Raw genomic sequence first — 13,337 nt, forward strand, 5'->3', positions numbered from 1 at the left:
TAGAATTTTCAAAACAAATAGGTGATACTAAATTTGTTAGTATTATTTATTAAATACTAAATTTATTAGTATTATTATGATACCAAAATTATTAGTCTTCTCCATGCTCTCCCAGATAAGGGAACTAAGAGCTAAAAGATATTAAGGGGTTTGGCAAAAGGATGTAAGGGGCTAAATCTCTCTTTCAACCCTTAGCTCCATTCCAGAGAGAAAAAGTATCGAAAGTGTTAGTGTTTTCCCTATGAATACACAAACTGCAGCGCACATATGTAATCCTTCTGTTTTGATGACTGCATATTCTAATGAACAAATATATAAATTTGCTTAGGTATTCATTAGTTAATTCACACCTTATAAATATAATTTAATATAATGTGAGATTTTAGCATAACATATAGAAGCTCACTTTTGCATTTACTTTGATGAAAGTTATGTTTAGCCTTAATTCTGCCATCTTATTTTGTTATAATTTGTTTTTATGCCTTCCTTTGGAAAAGCATTTGTTGATTTTTGTTTTGGGGATTTCCTTCCCATCTAGTAACTACTTCTACCCAAATTTTGACAATCACATTATCTGACAAGGTTTATATTACTTGCATTGTTTTGAGGTATAATATGAATAAAAACTTTCATGGGAGAACCTGAGTCTGACTATTGCGTCCATTCATGAAAGGGGGCTACTTGAGTTGTGACTGTACATGTGAGTTGTGCAAGTCCAGATGCCAGCTGATCCCTGAGAAACAGATTTTTCTCATCAGTCAACTCAATTTTAATGGCTCTGGGGCACTCACTGATGGGGTCCTGTTGAGTTCCTTGTGTAGGTTTTAATGGAAAATCCCAAACAACTCACTATTTGAGGAGCAGGCATTTAGCCAAGTGGTTAAGATGCCTGACTGCATCCTACATTGGAGTGCAGGGGTGGGATTCCCAGCTCTGGTTTCTCACTCTAGCATCCCCCAGTCAGACCGTGGAAGCAATAGTGATGACTTACATAACTGGTTCCCGCCACCCATGACTAGATGGTGTTCCTAGTTCCTGGGCTTAGGCCCCAACTGCTCTGGCTGTTGTGGGCATTTGAGGAGTGAACCAGCCATCTGTTTCTGTCAAATAATTTTTTTAAAAATGAAAAAGAAATGTAATAAATAACTTTTAAAAGTCACTATTTGAAAAAACTTGTAGATAAAGTTAAAATTTTGGCTGGCGCCGCGGCTCACTAGGCTAATCCTCCACCTTGCGGCGCCGGCACACTGGGTTCTAGTCCCGGTCGGGGCGCCGGATTCTGTCCTGGTTGCCCCTCTTCCAGGCCAGCTCTCTGCTGTGGCCAGGGAGTGCAGTGGAGGATGGCCCAAGTGCTTGGGCCCTGCACCCATGGGAGACCAGCATAAGTACCTGGCTCCTGCCATCGGATCAGCGCGGTGCGCTGGCCGCAGTGCACTGGCCGTGGCGGCCATTGGAGGGTGAACCAATGGCAAAGGAAGACCTTTCTCTCTGTCTCTCTCTCTCACTGTCCACTCTGCCTGTCAAAAAAAAAAAAAAAAAAAAAAAAAAAGTTAAAATTTTAAATATTTTCATAGCAATTTTAAGACAAAACAGTAGCTACACTAGGTATATTAACACCTCATCTATGGTATTCTGAATTTCATAGTGGTAGGTATTTATACATATTGCAGTAGGAAATAGGGAGAGCTATAATAGGCTGTAGGTCTGAGAAGCAGACATGCTACATCTCTGAAGGCAGCACACACACACACAGTCAAGATGTTTGCTTTGTTCTATTTATTTCTTTGGGGAAGGGGGAAGGGAGATATATAGATATAAAAAAAATAAGTTTGTTTTTGCTTCAAAGAACTTTCCCTAGGAGTGGGGATTCATTTTCATCACATGTCAACATGGACGAACACTGCTCTCCTCTCCTGGCTCTCATGACAACTTGAGTTCAAGGTCTTCAGTGTTTTTCTGAAATCTAGTATGTGCATATTCAGAGGGACATACGGGTGTTCCTTCTTTTCTTGTTCATGTACAGAAGGTGCTGGAACTCTGGCTTTAAGAACAAATTTTTGAAAAAGCCCCACATCCAACTTGTCTGATGTGGTTCAGAACTAAATTACTAAGGAAGCACGCAGAAATAAATGGCCTCAAGCATTTAAATATTCTATGAAACTGCAATTAATTAAATGGCTGCTGACTTCAAGAACTATACAATAAGGGAATGAGGAAAGAGATAAAAGTCTAGATGTCAAGTTCAGAGTGAAGAATTAAGCTCCAGATCCAGTTTTGCAACATCTATGAATAGAGGGAAGGGATAAGAATTACATGAATAATATTAAATAAACAGTGCACACAGAACCGGGAGGTCTGTTAACATTAACTTTGCCACTGATTCTAGTTCAAAACAATGTTCCTGAGGGAAATAAGCACTTAGGCTGCTGTTCAGAACTTTTTGAGAGTTAAAGACTGAATATCAATCAACATTCTCAGTGTAAAGTAAATTACTTCTCTTAAAACATGTTATTTTATAAGTTGAACATCTATGTCATCCCTTGAAAATTCAAATGAGAAAGCAAAATTACAGAGAAAACCAGAAACCTCATCAATATAGCTAGACAGACGTTTGCTTGTAGTTTTTGGTATCCAAAACCTTTTTTCCACACATGGCACAGATGCCTGAAACAAAACATATAAATAAACAAATCATAGTACCAACTTTTTGGTCTATTTAAGTAAATCTTGAAGCTTAAAACACTATTTAACAGCATCCGAGAGAAAACACATACTTTTACCTGTAAACATGTTTTAAGTTCTATTTTGCCTGACAAAAGAAGAATATTTGACTAATACAAGGGTACTTTAAAAAGCTTATGGAAAGTATGCATGCATTTCAAGGTTTTTTTTGCATCAAAATACACTGTCCATTGTCGGTCTACCCCTTTCCTGTTACCCAAATCAGCAGTAAATGAAATACTTCTGGTATGAATAGAAAAATGGTGTTAAAAGAAACTTACCCTTTTTGTAGGCACAGCCCTGGCAGTAATGAGAACCTGGTTGGTGCACAGAACTTTTACAAATTCTGCAAGTGGAGAATTTATTCTTTCCATAAGGATCAAACCTAGAGTTTTTTTTAAAAGAGAGCAAAATGTAAACAACAGAAACACTCATAAATCACCACACTCTGGCAACACTTGGGATTAATCCATGTTTGCCAGGCTGTCTGTCAAACTCTACAACTGAAGGGCATAGCCGCCTTCTGGCCAGCTACTGTGTAATACGTACTTCCCACCCCCGCCCCGCTCCATGGAAGTTGTATGCTTACGAAGAAACAACTGTATTTATGCCCGATCCTGTTCATACCAGTTCTGCATGTCATCTTATTTGTGTGATACACATATTACAGACACGGATGAAAGTCTCTGATTCCATAAAACCACGTGACTGCTTTAGGATGACCAGCTAAGTGTGACTCACTCCAACTACTACTGAATTAGGAATGTGTGAGACAAGTGTTCAAAACTGGGGCACAATTGTAAGTGCAAGGATTCTATACTTTGTAAGTATGTTTTTTCTCCTCTTTAAAGATAACTAAAATAGGGGCCAGCACTGTGGCCTACAGGGTTAAACTGCTGCTTGCAGTGCTGGCATCCCATATGGGCTGCAGTTTGAGACCTAACTGCTCCACTTCCAATCCAGCTCCCTGCTAATGCACCTGGAAAAGCAGTGGAAGACGGCCCAAGTACTTGGGCTCTGTACCCATGTGGGAAACCTGGAGGAAACTCTTGGCTCCTGACTTCAGCATGGCCCAGCCCCAGCCACTATGACCATTTGGGGAGTGAGTTAGTGGATGGAAGATCTCTCTCTCTCTCTCCTTCTCTGTCTGTATCTGTGCCTTTCAAATAAATAAATAAAACATAATTAAAATATAAATACTTGTTATGATTTGTGAAGGAAAATGATATAGAACTCTTGTCAGCAGACTCATACTGAAAAGGCCTTCTCTCAATATTAATGATCAATGCCTAAATATATTAATGATCAATGCATAAATATATCAAAGTATGTGCCTTGATTTAAAATAAAATAAGAGGCCGGCGCCGTGGCTCACTAGGCTAATCCTCCACCTAGCGGCGCCGGCACACCGGGTTCTAGTCCCGGTCGGGGCGCCAGATTCTGTCCCGGTTGCCCCTCTTCCAGGCCAGCTCTCTGCTGTGGCCAGGGAGTGCAGTGGAGGATGGCCCAGGTGCTTGGGCCCTGCACCCCATGGGAGACCAGGAAAAGCACCTGGTTCCTGGCTCCTGCCATCAGATCAGCACGGTGCGCCGGCCGCAGCGCACCGGCCGTGGCGGCCATTGGAGGGTGAACCAACGGCAAAGGAAGACCTTTCTCTCTGTCTCTCTCTCTCACTGTCCACTCTGCCTGTCAAAAAAATAAAAATAAAAATAAAATAAAATAAAATAAAATAAGGTATATCCTCTTTAAAGGATTGCCTGCTTATAAACTATTTAACTGTCGCAATCCCTTTGGGTAAACAAGATTCTACTACATAAAAATGTCATCTTACAGTGACTGGAGTGCAAAATAACTTTGAAAGAAATATTCTCCCTGAAATTGGTAACAATACGCTGATTTAAAACTTCTTCCCTAACTACAAAATGATGTTTCTGTAAAGCCCTCATACACTGAACACCAGCATTGTCCTACACCCGGCATTTTCCCTTGTATTGTACAGTGGCCCATCTGCAAAGGGTAATTTTCCCAAGCCCAAAAGAAAATCACTTTACTCCCATGAGAGATACAATTCTTCCTTCCAATAAACTCAATTTGTTTGGACCTATATGTTTGGAAACTACCTTTTCTTAAAAGCATACTTTACCATACTAAAATGAATATATTAATCTTTGAAATATTACAATTAATTGACAAAGCCTTTTCTTTTTTCTTAAAGTAACAATGCACCTTATAAATATCATGGGTTCAATGCAATATAGTGGTATGCTTCCCAAAACAAGATGCTTAGAGTACCCCAAAATCACAGCAACTTTCTAATGATATCTGAGCATGTTTGAGAGCAAAAGGACCTGAGGATGTATAAAACCTACAATCTGTTCAAATAACAACAAAAAACTGAATGATCATAGATAGCATGATTAAAGTCAGTCAAGAATATACACTGTGACACTGCATTGAAGATTCAATCTGCTCTGCTGGTCTATAAACATTACTTAATAAGCACCTACTATGTGCTAGGCACTATATGTAGTAAAAGCCTTGTTTTTGTTATTTTGAATCTTCAGGATGATGTCACAAAACAAACACTGTTCATGCAGCAGATGTATACTGAGTACCTATTATGTGCCAGTTACCACTCTAAATACCAGAGATGACCATGAAACACAGCATCCCTGCTCTCATGGAGCCGACATTCTAGAAGCAGGAAGTAAGGAACTTGTCAATTTAATAGAACAAGCTATTCCGACAGTGCTAGGTGTTCCAGAGAGGAGGGGAGGGAGAGAGGAACTGGTTCAGATGCTGGCGAGGGAGCCGTCTCTGAGGAGCTGACATTTCAGCTGAGACCAGTGCAGCAAGGAGCCAGATGAGTAAGCTCTGAGGGATGAGCTCTAGGAAGGAGTGCACAGACCTCTTCAGAGGGATGACAGTAAATGAAGAATGAGGGCCAGTGTGGTCAACAGGGAATCAGAGCAGTAGGAGGCGTCACAGCTCTTAGCATGGAGAACCTGGTAGCACACGAAAGTGTGTTTAGACTTTGTTCCAAGTGGGGTGAAAAAACACACACACACACAAGAGGGTTTTAAGCCAAGGAATTACATGGCCTTTTTACAGGACTACTCTGGAGACTGTGAGGTGTAGGAAACCAGACAGCCAGGGAGACAGAAATGCTGTTACAGTATCTAAGTAAAAAATAACTGATCTGGGGGGCGCTGGCTTTGTGGCATAGGAGGTAAAGCCCCTGCTTGTGACGCCAGCATCCTCTATAGACACTGATTTGTGTCCCGGCTGCTCCACTTCCCATCCAGCTCTCTGCTATGGCCTGCGAAAGCAGCAGAGGATGGCTCAAGTGTTTGGGCACCTGCCACCCACATGGGAGACATGGATGAAGCCCCTGGTTCCTGGCTTCAGCCTGGCCCAGTGCTGGCCATTGTGGTCATCTGGGAAGCGAACCAGTGGATAAAAGATCTTTCTGTCATTCCCTCTTTCTGTAACTCTTTCAAAATAAATAAATCTTTTTTTTTTTAAAGAAATAACTGGTTTGGAACAGCATAATAGTAGTGAGACGGATAGAAGTAGGTAGATTCAGGTTATATTTTGGAGGTAGCTTCAAAGAACTTAGAGTTAGGTATGGGAAGTGGGGGAAAGGGAGCAATCGGTGAGGAATGCTGGCTTCCAGGCTTGAATACCTGGACTGGACAGTAGCGCCACCTACTATCCGAAGACGGAAGGAAGTTACCTGTTAGACATCAAATTGGATAACTCAAGCGACCATCAGATATACACCTAGAGCTCAGAGGAGCAGTCAGAACTAGAGATACATTTGGGAGTCATGAATATACAGCCTGGATTTATATCCAATACACTAAAGTCACTTTTGGAGACTTTATAAATTTATAAGAAAAAGGAAGTCTAGGGTTAAGTTCTAAGGTACCTGAATGAAAAGCAACAGCCAGTGAGGAGCCCCAGAGGCCAAGGGGATAAGGGGTGCCAAACAGAGTTACTAGAGGTTAGGTAAGAACAGAAGAGCAGCCATCCATCTGAAAGGTAACTCACCACCTTGATAAGAGAGTTTCAGGTGAGTGATGGGGATGAAGGAATGACTGGAGTGGCTGAAGGAAAGAATGAGGCTCAAGGACATGGACGGTGTCTGGACAAGCCTTCTGAAAACACTGCCATGAAGGGGAAGGGAGCAAGGAAATGGGCTGGCTTTGGCGGGGTCTCTGGATTTTTCATTTTATCTTCTCAAGAGACAAAGAGACAAGTGGGGGTGGGGGCAGAGAGGGAAAGATTGAGACCCAGATCCCCCATCTGCTAGTTCATGTCTTCTGGTCCAATTATAGAGACCGTGGCACTGGTATCTCCAGAGGCTGACACAGTGAGAAGGAACAGTGCTAACCAGCAGGTTACACCAGATCCCTGGCTCCCTCTGCCAGGACCTCTCATGCTTTGAGCACAATGCAATGATGAACAGTAAATTCACTCCCGCATGCTTAGTCTCAGGAGTGGGAACTTACACGACGGCTCCACAGAGGCTCTTACCCACCTTGCTTTTTTTGAAGTCAAAGCTTTATTTTCATTCAGCTTTCTTCCACCACTTTCTGTATCAAAATATTTCAGTAAGTTATTTCTACATACTTAACATCACACCTACTAATTCAGTTAGAAGTTCATCCTTTGACCTCCCACCATTAGAATAGCCTATATCAAAATTTTTAAATTCTCGTGAAATAGCTAAGTTTTTGAGATGCTACTTAGAAAATATTAGGGAAACAATGACGTTTATGTGAGATGCAGTTTTCTTACTCAGACAGCAAGCAGTACTTTAGGGGTGAGTCTACATTTACTCCATCCACTATAAAATCTAGAAGTTACTACTTTGGTGTCACAGACTCTGAGTCCAGTTCAACTTTCGTTTCCTTCCTGGTGAAAACAGCTTAAGTAATTTTTTTTTTATAAAGAAGATAAAAACTAGGTGAGGAGAGGAGAAATTAAATTCGGACTCTACACTATGACACACTCATCACTTGAAAATATTTAGTAGGTTTGCTATCTCCTGCTTACTATGTTAGGAACCTGTGCATGTAACTGGGAGAACTAGAGAGAAGGCATTAAATCACTGGGGGACCCCGTATATTCTTTATAGACAAGATACTCTGAGAATACAACATCTCACTTTACAAATAAATGTAAAAATATATTATTCACAGGTGGTATTTAATTCAATTTCTGTTTTCCAAAAGAAAAAAAATACCTGTGGTATTTCTTGCACCATCCTTCCATGTATCCGGAGTGATAACAGTGCCAAGTTTCTTTTCACCTGTTGTGATAAAATAGTAAAAGGGGCATTATAACTTGCTAGTTAATAAATACACCACATGGTGCCAAGGCTCCCAATGCCATCAACAGTCATATTACAGTGGGAGCCTGTTAATGCTGGGGTAGAGGCTAGTGAACTGAGATTCAAGATTTTTTTTAAAAAAATTTTATTTTATTTGTTTGAAATGCAGGTTGGGGAGGCAGGTGGTTTCCCATTCACTGGTTGGGAGTGGAACTGGGACTCACATCCAAGGATGCAAAACCCAGACACTCTAATCTGGGATACAAGCATCCCAAGTGACAGACTAACACAAATTACATGGGAGGCCAAAGTTAGAGATTTAAGAACCACACCTAAGAGATGAGACATTTGGGCCAGCACATAATATAAAGATATTTAATTCAAACTTACTCAAATACACACACAAGTCCAAAAACCACTGCAAGTACAAGATGAAGCAGAGTTACAGACAGTCAGTGTCAAGTAAGATCATGCACTTTCTGAAGGGATGGACAGGTCAGCCTATGATCACACTGCACAACTCTGAATATACTGAAAACCAGTGAATTGTACACTTAAAGTGCATGAATTGCATGGCATGTGAATTACGTCTTAATGGTTATTTTCTTAAAGCTTAATGTAAGGCAACAATGGTATGTGGTGTAGTATCCAGAAGGAGGGAGGCATTAGTTGCACTCTGGCCCACATATGGAGCAGAGTTTAATTCTGTGTCACGCAGTAGTGAGTTATGACAGAGGACACACTAGGGACCTTTGTACCAGGCATTACCTATGTCATTTCATGTAATTCTCAAAAAAACCCAAGGCTTATGTTGCGTTCTCATTTTCAGATGGGAAATCTGGGAACACCACGCAGCTTTGCCATGGGTCTGTGTGTCCAGACTGTATCCATCTACCACGGGGATGCCCACAGGTCATGTTCATTAGACCATAATCAGGATTAAGAGGAGTGGAACTCTTGTCACAGAAGAGCCAGAGGGAGAGGATTTGGGAACTTGACAGCTGCTTTTAAACACATAAACAGCTTGGTAGGTCCACAGGGTGTATTTTCTACAAATCTTAAGAGTTTGAATTAAAAACACTGGGTGGCAACCACAGAGGAAAATACTTTCCTCAAGCCAGCAATGCCTCCTTGCAGAGACTTCTTCGTAGGTCGTGGGGGTCTCCAGCCTCCCCCACCCAGATACTGTTTCTTTCATAGGATGGGATGCATTCAGAATAAGCAACGAAGCCAATTTAGTAAGGCACGTCCTAAATAACCGAATGGGGCATACTTACAGCACTAAAAAAAAGTATTCGTTGTTTATCTTAAATTAAAATTCAATTGGAGGTCTGGAATTGCTAGATCTCGCAACTCCACACGCTACAGAAATGACTTTTAAGGTCCATTTTAAGCCTGACGGAGGCGGTCGAGAAGCCGTAACTGATGAGGCGAGAGCCAGAAGGCGGCGACGGCAATGGGCAAAAAGGTGCAGAACTAAGGCCATTCTGATGACAAAATATACGGGATTACACAGTCGATGAGGGGCAGGAAGGGTCACAGGGCAAGGGTGGGAGAACACAGGCTAGACTTAGAGACCTGTGGGAAAAGGAAAAACCAAGTTCCCAGGAGAGTCCGAGTAAGTTCTCCCAGCCTCCTCTCCCCACACAAGCGGCCCCTTAACTCACATTTTTCGCACACCATCTTTCCGCCGACGATTCGCCCTCCTCGCCCCAGAATCAGCCGCAGCTTGAAAACATCAACACTACAGCCTGGGAAGAATTTTCCTTCCGGGCTACGTCAATCTACTTCCGGCCCCTAATCCTCCGCTCCCGCCAATCCTACGCCTGGAAAGCCGCGGGAGGCATGAACGCCAGCGGGTAGGCGGGGCTGCCTCGTTTGTCCGCCCATCCCCTTCTGCGATTGGCTGTGCGACCGTGGGTCTCCGCCCCGCGCGCTTGCGCCTGCGCGTGGGCTGGGGCAGCCCGTTGTGCCTTGATGGTGGGAGGCAGTAGTTCCCTTTCCCTTCGCGGGCGGGAGAGTTAGGTAAGCCCCGTTGGCTGCGTTCTCCTCTGGGAGGTGTGGAAGGCGCCTCCGCCAACTGCCCGAGTGGTCGCGAGCTTGCGCGCCCCCGCCGGCCCTCGGAGGGCCTCCTTCCGCGTGACCCAGGGGCTCCCCTGCTGGACCGCTCCTCTTTCTCAGGCGCGTTCCTGCCCGCGTCCCTCAGCTTTCGCCGGCTGACGGGCCGAGCCCCAGTGACCCGGTGTGGGGTGGGGCTGCGGATGAAGTCCGCGACCCGGGCGGCGGCTGCCCCGGGAGGGCTCGCCGGCGCCCTGCTGGCCGGCGTGGGCGGGCCGAGATCGCCGGCGCCGTGGCGGTGGCCCCGCGAAGGCGCGCCCGGCAGGTGTCCTCGTGGGCCCGCCGAGAAGGGCAGGCGCTTCACCTGCCCGGGTTCCTTCGTTCTTTGAGCAGGCGCTGGAGTGTGGCTTCTGCTGCTGGGATTCCGAGGGTGGCCCAGAGAAAGTAAGGGGGATCTGTTGAGAGAATGGATTTCTGTTCCCCCTACCCGACCCGCAGGCAGCTGAGAGTCTGAGAAACTTTGTCCCTGCTTGTCGCCCGTTCTCTACCGGATCCCTCGTGTGTCCCTTTATGTCTGTAGCGCTGGGGAGCTTGGAACAAGTCTCCTGACTTGTTTTTCTTGTTTAATCAGTAAACTACTTGCCTTTGATAAATGACCGCGGGAATCAAATAAGAGCTATTCGCCAGTGAGCTCCATCCTCTCCCCACCCACATATGCTTTTATGTATTTTTTAGGGCTGTTTCTGTTTGGTGGAATATTCACAGTGTAACACGTTGACTATTTAATAAAGTCTGTACTCCACACTGCCAATACAATGCATAAGCTCTCAGGTAACTAAATACATGAGACAGTAAAATTTTTTCTGCCTCCATTCATGTTTTATTCTTGATTGGAATCTAGCACCTGTAACAGACCTAGTCATTTTGGAAATGCTAGAGTCTAGGGATCCCTTAGTTTAGGGTAATGCTCTTTGAGTTCTTTGGTTGCCTAGGCTGCCACTTGAATATTCCAGTGTGTCCTTGGCATTTACTAGATGTGAAACGCGATGTTAGATGAGGAGGGACACCAACATTTTAGCCAAAGTGTATTCGTGAGGTTTCTAGAAAGCATAGGTTGCATTTCCAACAGAGGCAGATCATTTAATCCATGCAGTGGATTTCACCTTTGATTTCAAAATGGGTGGCTTACCTGGTCCTAGTATGTGGCTCTTGGCAGAAACCAGCCACACATATTTAAGAAATGAGTAAAAGGGTCCCTTTTAGTCTCTGAAATGTTTGTACCGTATTAAAAAAATTAAAATGTTAAGCTTACATGTACATTTACATGTATATATCTTCTTGTGTTTTGAACCAATACAGTGCCCCCAGAAAACTGACTTTGTGTATGGCTGATTTTTAGAGATTGAAATGTTGAAAATGGGAAGAAGTCATGACATGTAATTTTTCTTTTCTTGTTTTTCATTATATAGTCACCCAAGGAAGCACCATGAAAAATACTGATATCAGGAGACTATTTTATGCCCATCTTTTATGCGTGCTTTCTGTTATCCTGAGCACCTTTGTTCCATCATTCTTTTTGGAAAGTTTCTCGATATTGGAGACCCACCTGACGTGGTTGGGCATCTGCTCTGTTTCTGTAACTGCTGTCAATCTAGTGTTATATTTAGTAGTGAAACCAAATGTATCCTCCAAGAGAAGTTCATCATCACATAAGGTAATGTTTATTTTTTTTAGAAGATATCTTTATGTATTTGAAAGCCACAGTTCCAGAGAGGAGAGGCAGAGAGAAAGGTCTTTCACCCCTAGATGGTGGCAACAGCCAGTGCTGGGCCAGGCTGAAGCCGGGAGTTTCACCTGGGTCTCCCACATGGGCGGCAGGGGCCCAGATGTTTGCATCATCTTCTGTTGCTTTTCCCAGGCCATTAGCAGGGAGCCGGACCAGAAGTAGAGCAGCTGGGACTCGAACCAGCGCCTGTATGGGATGCTGGTGTCACAGGTAGCAGCTTTACATGCTGCACGACAGCACTACCCCAAAGCTTTTTATTTTATTTTTTTAAAGATTTATTTATTTATCTGAAAGTTAGAGTTACAGAAAGAGAGAGAGAGCTCTTCTATCTGCTAGTTCACTCTCCAAATGGCTGCAATGGCCAGGACTGGGCCAGGAGCCAGGCGCTTCAACTGGGTCTCCCATGTTGGTGACAGGGACCCAAGCACGTGGCCCATCCCCTGCTTCTTTCCCAGGTGCATTAGCAGTGAGCTGGATTGGAAGTGGAGCAGCTGGGACTGGAATCAGTGCCCATACGGAATGCTGGCGTTGCAGGTGGTGGCTTTAACCCGCTGCGCCACAGCACCTGCCCCTGCTTGCCTGCACCTGCTTGCTTCTTCTTAACTAGTTTGGGCATGGAGCCGGTGTTTCTCTTAATGGAAGAATATATTAGTTGAGTTCTCTGTGAGTTATTTACAGTGAGTAAAGAGATCCTGATTTTTTTTCGAATCAGTAACCTATTACATGCTGGAAGGCTGCCCACAATGTTTGATAGATCCTTGCCATGCATTAACTGTGGATTTATAACTGATTGGGGAAGCTAGCATTGTGAGCTTGTAGTCATTGTATGCCACTATTGAAGATACATACATGTAGCAGGCTATCTTTAATCCTTATCTTCTTTTTATTTATTTATTTATTTATTTGACAGGTAGAGTTATAGACAGTGAGAGAGACAGAGAGAAAGGTCTTCCTTCCATTGGTTCACCCCCCAAATGGCAGCTACGGTGGGCGCTGTGCCAGTCTGAAGCCAGGAGCCAGGTGCTTCCTCCTGGTCTCCCATGTGGGTGCAGGGACCCAGGCACTTGGGCCATCCTCCACTGCCTTCCCGGCCACAGCAGAGAGCTGGACTAGAAGAGGAGAACCAGGACTGGAACCTGGCACCTATATAGGATGCTGGCGCTGCAGGCAGAGGATTAACTAAGTGAGCCACGGTGCCACCCAATCCTTATCTTCTAAAACGTGGCAGTTTATTTTCATTTATTCTTGCATTTCTGAGAGACACTTAATGGATTTGTTAGTAATTTCATGATAGGCATCCATGGTAACTGTAGGTTTGAACATGGCCGATTTTCTGGAATAGTCATTGCAGTGTAACACTTGCTTCTTACTTAACAAAGTCCTTATTTAACATTATTTAACACTCTGTGTAAACTCTGCTAGGTAATTTAAAAA

General features: G+C 43.7%; 2 protein-coding genes across 5 annotated transcripts in view; one reads left to right on the forward strand and one right to left on the reverse strand.

The window, feature by feature from the left end:
- Positions 1-1,761: 1,761 nt before the first annotated feature.
- On the reverse strand, positions 1,762-9,879 carry CRIPT (CXXC repeat containing interactor of PDZ3 domain). The gene is made up of 5 exons (XM_002709887.5): positions 9,727-9,879; positions 7,973-8,038; positions 7,265-7,319; positions 3,003-3,106; positions 1,762-2,664 (listed from the first exon to the last, which is right to left on the reverse strand). Exons 1-5 carry the CDS (start codon positions 9,740-9,742, stop codon positions 2,600-2,602), a joined length of 306 nt encoding a protein of 101 aa, XP_002709933.1. The 5' UTR covers positions 9,743-9,879; the 3' UTR covers positions 1,762-2,599.
- Positions 9,880-9,944: 65 nt separating this feature from the next.
- Positions 9,945-13,337, forward strand: part of PIGF (phosphatidylinositol glycan anchor biosynthesis class F) — a 36,322-nt gene continuing 32,929 nt past the window's right edge. For 2 of the 4 annotated variants that reach the window (XM_008254442.4, XM_051842949.2), the window contains exons 1-3: positions 9,956-10,084; positions 10,853-10,948; positions 11,587-11,831. In XM_008254442.4, coding sequence (XP_008252664.1) covers positions 10,933-10,948; positions 11,587-11,831 — 261 coding nt within the window. In that variant the 5' untranslated portion in view covers positions 9,956-10,084; positions 10,853-10,932. Of the gene's footprint in view, positions 10,085-10,421; positions 10,562-10,852; positions 10,949-11,586; positions 11,832-13,337 lie in introns of those variants that run through there. The other 2 variants (XM_008254443.4, XM_008254444.4) reach the window with 2 other exon arrangements.

The sequence above is a fragment of the Oryctolagus cuniculus genome, chromosome 2, assembly GCF_964237555.1.
Source record: "Oryctolagus cuniculus chromosome 2, mOryCun1.1, whole genome shotgun sequence".
NCBI lineage: Eukaryota > Metazoa > Chordata > Mammalia > Lagomorpha > Leporidae > Oryctolagus > Oryctolagus cuniculus.